General features: G+C 36.1%; 1 protein-coding gene across 1 annotated transcript in view; it reads left to right on the top strand.

The window, feature by feature from the left end:
- LOC116096491 (ATP-dependent RNA helicase DDX3Y) overlaps positions 1-6,099 on the top strand; it is a 17,201-nt gene that overhangs the window by 7,571 nt on the left and 3,531 nt on the right. The window contains exons 5-10 of the mRNA XM_031378335.1: positions 745-900; positions 1,370-1,469; positions 3,498-3,633; positions 5,331-5,416; positions 5,858-5,956; positions 6,032-6,097. Coding sequence (XP_031234195.1) covers positions 745-900; positions 1,370-1,469; positions 3,498-3,633; positions 5,331-5,416; positions 5,858-5,956; positions 6,032-6,097 — 643 coding nt within the window. The remainder of the gene's footprint in view (positions 1-744; positions 901-1,369; positions 1,470-3,497; positions 3,634-5,330; positions 5,417-5,857; positions 5,957-6,031; positions 6,098-6,099) is intronic.

The raw sequence follows: 6,099 nt of genomic DNA, 5'->3' as shown, positions 1-6,099 counted from the left end.
AGAATATATAAGAATCTTAACTTGGCAAAGTCAGGGTTCTCAAGGTGATCAAAACTGATAGAGTGAATGTATCTACCTACCTACCTGAGAATTTATTAGAGTAATATACAGGTTGTCCAACTAGCCTAACAATGGCTATTTTCCAGTGAAAGTTCCCAAGAACTCTCTAGTTGTTTGCTCTATGAGGTTGGATGTCTTGACTAGTCTTCAGCACATGTCAGAATCCCAAAGAAGTAGGCTGTAATACAGTGAAGTGAGAACAAGGGCAAGAAGGCAGAGTAAAAACTTACTTCCTTTTCTTTACTCTAGTTTGCCACAAGTTGCCCATGTCTCAAAATAAATAAAAAAAATATATAACTTAAAATTATACTAAATATGGAGTCAGAAGACTGGCTTAGAAGTTAAAGCATATGGCGAAGAAGCTGTGGCCAAGATCAAAGGTGGATCTCAAATGCTTCAATTAACTAAAATCCCTCATAAATATTCCCAGCAGCTTGAGCTTTTAGTTATTTAGTCCATACCCATCACAGGAGGACAGTGGAGTGTGTCTTTTATGCCACTATGTCATGGGCAAGGTTACTGGTTCTATGAACTTGAAGTAAGTCTGCTCTGCTTTTAAGCAGTTATTTACTAAATCGTATAGATCAGGATTAAATTGTTGATGTACGTATTAGATATTTGTGTTCAGTTAAACTAGAAAGTACTTTTACATTATTAATATAGTCTGATTATTCTGCTGTTCAGGTTTGATGATCATGGTCGAAGTGACTATGACGGTATTTGCGGTCGTGACCGAACTGGATTTGGCAAATTTGAACGGAGTGGTCATAGTCGTTGGGGTGACAAATTAGATGAAGATGATTGGTCAAAACCACTTCCACCAAGTGAACGCTTAGAGCAGTAAGTTTTTAAAATGCTAAATATTAAATTAGGGCCTAGGGTGAACAAACTTGTCTTTTTGTGAGCCCATGTCTCAAAATAAATAAAAATATATATGTAACTTAAAATTATACTAAATATGGAGTCAGAAGGATGGCTTAGAAGTTAAAGCATGTGTGTTTCTTCAGAGGACTTTAGTTTGATTCCTAGCACCCATGTCAGACAGCTCATAACTATCTGTGCCTCAGTTCTAGGAGACCCTGTGCTTCTGGCCCAAGGCATTTGGGTTATGTGTCTAATATACCCACTCAGAAAGACTCCTATATATGCAGAATGAAAAGTGAAATCTTAAAAATAATTAAATTTGATAATTATGTGGGTTATTTAGCAAATTACTTTAATCTTAGTACTATTTTCTCAACAAAAACTTTGAAATTGTGGTGAAACTATTTTCTTCTATTAATAATATATTATGATCATCTGATTTCAGAGAACTTTTTTCTGGAGGAAACACAGGGATTAACTTTGAGAAATATGATGATATACCAGTAGAGGCAACTGGAAATAATTGCCCTCCTCACATTGAAAATGTAAGTTTTTTGTTGTTTTGACTTTTAATCTTACTGGGCTTTTTAGTGTGTGTGTGTTTTGTTTTGTTTTTTGGTTTTTGGCCTTTTATTTTATTGTTTTGAGTGTGTGTGTGTGCTACACCACTGCAGATGTCAGAGAACAACTTATGGGAAAGCTTCCCAAATTTGAATGGCAGCAAGTGTTTTTACTTTCTGAGGCATTTCACCAGTCCTTAATGACCTTTGTTCCTTGGTTTTAAACAAATTTTCATGGCCAACTGTTTAGCATTGGACAACCAGTGGTCGTGCTTTTCTGTGGGAGACAACCACCTCAGTTGCTTCCATCTTCCTGGTGTTGCTTTAGTTCCTTATATAGAGTTGGGGTCATATGGCCTTTTCTCTGTCTGATTTGGTATAGTTGGTTAGTGTTATTGATGTGTTCCTGTTGAGACCATCATGTTAGTGAGATTTTTCTGGTATAGCTTCTGATATTACTAGAGACAGAATCTTACAACAAAACTTCCTGCCCCTTTTTTACACTGTTGGCTGAGCTGTGATTTAGATGTGTCCGTTGGGACTGTTTCCAAAATTCTGTATTTAGGCTAGTCTTGGGTTTCTGTGGTGGTCTCTATCTGTTGTAAAGAGAAGTTTCCTTGATGAAGGGTAAAGACTTTGTGGATATAAGGACAAATTTTTTTCTAGATTTTCTTAAGAATTATTTTGGTTTAAAATGTAGTGGTGATGTGATGGTTGTAGATTCTCTGATAACCGTTTCTGTGGGACTGACTAGTTAGGTTTAGGTTCCCTCTTGTTCAGTCTTAGGTTCAATTAGAGATTTAAGGTGTGCATGCCACTACTGCACTTAAAGTTATTGTACCATTTTGGTCATTGATGTGGTTAATAGACATCATAGCTAGGTAGGACTATTGAATACCTCCCTCCTTTGTAAGCTTATGTGGTGCTAAGAAGCACCATGACAGCTAGTCCTCAGAGAGGAAGCATTTAGGTCAGTTCCAGCGCAGGGTTCTCTGGAATCTGTTCTGAAGTGCATGGTGTCTTCAAAGTAAAGATTTAACTTTCACTTATCTGGAATAACCAAGTGCAACATCAGTAGGCTATATGTTTTGTAAGTGTCTTAGAAAGACCCTGCCAACAAACTCAAAAGACAGTTTCTCATATCTGGTTATTGTTTTATTTTTATTTTTTGTTCTGATTGGAAAAGGAAAGAAAAGTTGGGGCAGTTTGTTAGGTGGTCTTTGTCTCTTGGATATAAGAAACATTACTTAAAACTATTAGGTGTATTTATATGCTAGATCTTTTATATTTTTTTTTTTTTTTACTTTTAAGTTGTTAATAGTATGTTAGCCTGTTGCTTTTTTCAGACATCCATATTGTTATTTTACTGTCCTTCCTTCTGTGTTTATTCCCCTCCTCCTGTTCTTAAGAGAGTCCGTTTTCCCTGTCAGATAACTTGTATTCCACTTCTCTTTTGCCCACTTCCCACCTCTTTTTTTGTTGTTGTTGTTTTTGTTTTTTTGAGGCAAGGTTAGCCTTGGCTATTGTAAATCTCCGTTTTTGATTCTCTAATGGTAGGATTACATGCATGCACCACCATGCCTGGCAACTTTTTTATGTGTATGAGGGTTTTGCCTGTGTGTGTATTTTCTAACCTGTATGTCTGGTGCTGGCAGTAGGCAGAAGAGGGCATTAGATTCCCAGGAACTGGAGTTATAGATTGTTGGGAAAATGTTGGTTCTGAGAATCCAATGCAAAAGCTAGTGCTCAATTTCTCCAGGCTTTCTTACTCTTTAGAGAACTCTTATGAATAATGTCTTAATAGTAACTTTTAGGAATAACTCCAACATAGAAAATATACCAAACATCAAGAACCATAATTTCTTTCAGTGAAGGAATTTTCTTAAAACATAACATTGAGAATGAAAACAGCTCTTAAATTCATCTGTAGTATTTGTTAATAGATTAATGTTACAACTAGTTTTTGTTTTTATGTTATGTTATATGTTATTTGTTTTTATGTTACTTTTCCAGTTCAGTGATATTGAGATGGGAGAAATTATCATGGGGAACATTGAACTTACTCGTTACACTCGTCCTACTCCAGTGCAAAAACATGCTATTCCAATTATTAAAGAAAAAAGGGACTTAATGGCTTGTGCTCAAACAGGTAAGGTCATTTTGTAAATAACAAAGATTGTTTTAAAAGTAGTGTATTCTATAATGAAAGTGTGGAAAATAAAAATAGCTGGGAACTATACATTTTGGGTCTGAGTCACTGCCTAGTCATACTGTGAAGAGACACCATGATGACCATAGCAACTCTTTTTGTTTCCCTTGGTTTTTTAAGACAGGATCTCACTCATATAGTCCTGACTGGAATTGTAGATGAGGCTGTCTTTGAACTTACAGGGATCTACCTCTCTCTGAATCCCAGTTCCTGAGATTAAAAGCATTCCACCATACTTAGTGAACAAAGCAACTCTTATAAATAAGAGAAAGCATATGGACTTGCTTACAGTTTCAGAGGTTTAGTTCATTATCATGCCAGGAAGCATGGTGGCAGGTGTATGGCAAGCATGTTTCTAGACTAGTTCAAAGCTCTGAATCCTATTCCACAAGCCAAGAGAGCGAGAGAGAAACTTCATGTGATGGGCTTTTGAAACCTTAAAGCCCAACCCCAATTACACATATCTTCCAACAGTGCTATAACATCTACTTTAATCCTGCAAATAGTGCCACTTCCTGGTGATTAAGTATTCAACTATATAATAAGCCTATGGGGCATTCTTATTCAAATCACCACAAGTGATTTTACTGGTACATTTTCAGGGTATCTTTAGAAACCTGTATCTAGTTGTCAGCCTGCTAATGTTGTATTAGGAAAAGAGCTAAGTGCTATACTAGAAATAAAATTAACACTTAAAGGGAAGACATATGTAAGTTATAAAAAGTATTCTCTTTGGATTGAAGAAGCATGTTGTATGTAATCCTATATCAGAATTTGATACCCTGAAAGAAATAACAAAATTTCATGTGTGTGCATAAGTCAACATTACAGGTCACTGTGTATCTTGACTATATGAAATGTGATACATTTTTTAAATAAAATTACATCATTTAAGGAGTTAACACACAAGCCTTGTTTTGGGTTTTTGTTTTGTTTAAGTCCAGCACTTGGGCTGGAGAGATGGCTCAGCAGTTAAGAGCACTGACTCCTCTTCCAGAGGTACTGAGTTCAATCCCCAGCAACCACAGTGGTGGCTCACAACCATCTGTAATGAGATCTGATGCCCTCTTCTGGTGTGTCTGAAGAGGGCTACAGTGTACTTACATATAATAAATAAATCTTTAAGTCCAGCATTTGATGCTTTTTTTTTTTTAAGCTTTCCTGGTATTGTGGTGCTGTTCTTTAATACTGACAGGTGGATCTCTGTGAGTTCAAGCTTAGTCTAATATACTGAGTTCCAGGACTGCTAAGGTTATGTAGAGAGGCACTGTCTCTCACACACAGAAACTTGTTTCTTCACGTAAATAACTGCTGTGGGTTTGAGAGCTTAGCCAACCAGAGATTGAATAAGACATATTTTCATATTAACATTATCATTTTATTTGTTTTTGTTATTTGAGACAAAGTCTCACTGTGTAGATAAGGTTGACTTCACTCATAGAGATCTGCTTGCCTCTAGATTATTTGTCTTGATCTCTTTTGAGAACTTTCTTCACATAGTCCAGACTGACCTTACATTTATTAAGTAGATGAGAATGATTAAACTTCATGTGCTGAGATTACATATATATGCTAGATGCCAAGTACTTTATCATTTCTTAATTTTTCAAAATTAGTAACCCATGTTTTCTAAACAGGGTCTGGAAAAACTGCTGCATTTCTACTACCCATTCTCAGTCAGATTTATACAGATGGTCCAGGAGAGGCTTTGAAGGCTATGAAGGTGACAGTTATTAATTTTTGTGTCCTGGTGTTTTCTTTGTGTGAATATCTATTAACAGTGTGCATACAATGTCCTCAGAAGGTAGAAGAAAGCATTGGATAGTAATTGGAGACATTTGTGTGTTTCTAGTTCACACAATTCTTAAATTACATATGACACTGTGGTTTGGTTCAGTTTAAAAAAATAAGTCATGACTGGATTATTGCTCAGTGCTTAAGAGTATTAGGAGTTCTTACAGAGTATTGGGGTTTGATTTCCAGCATTCATGTGGCTCCTCACAAATCTCTTTAACTCAGGGTACTTCCTGGCTTTTGCCAGAATATACACACAGTGCACATACATCCATTCAGGCAAAACATGCATGCACAGAAAATAAAGCAATTTAAAAACAAAAGAGGTAAATTTTGGATCATAGGCTCTAAAGTTATACTTAACTCTTAGGAAAATGGAAGATATGGTCGACGTAAACAATACCCAATCTCCTTGGTGTTAGCCCCAACAAGAGAATTGGCTGTGCAGATCTATGAGGAAGCCAGAAAAGTAAGCATTGCTTTTAATGATTTGGTCTTTTTCTTAATTTCAGTGTTTCTATAACTAATAATTTTTTGCTTACAGTTTTCATACCGGTCTAGAGTCCGTCCATGTGTAGTGTATGGTGGTGCTGATACTGTTCAGCAGATTCG

Source organism: Mastomys coucha, chromosome Y, assembly GCF_008632895.1.
Source record: "Mastomys coucha isolate ucsf_1 chromosome Y, UCSF_Mcou_1, whole genome shotgun sequence".
NCBI lineage: Eukaryota > Metazoa > Chordata > Mammalia > Rodentia > Muridae > Mastomys > Mastomys coucha.
Note: the sequence above shows the minus strand (reverse complement) of the source record. Positions and strands in the feature narration are given on the sequence as shown.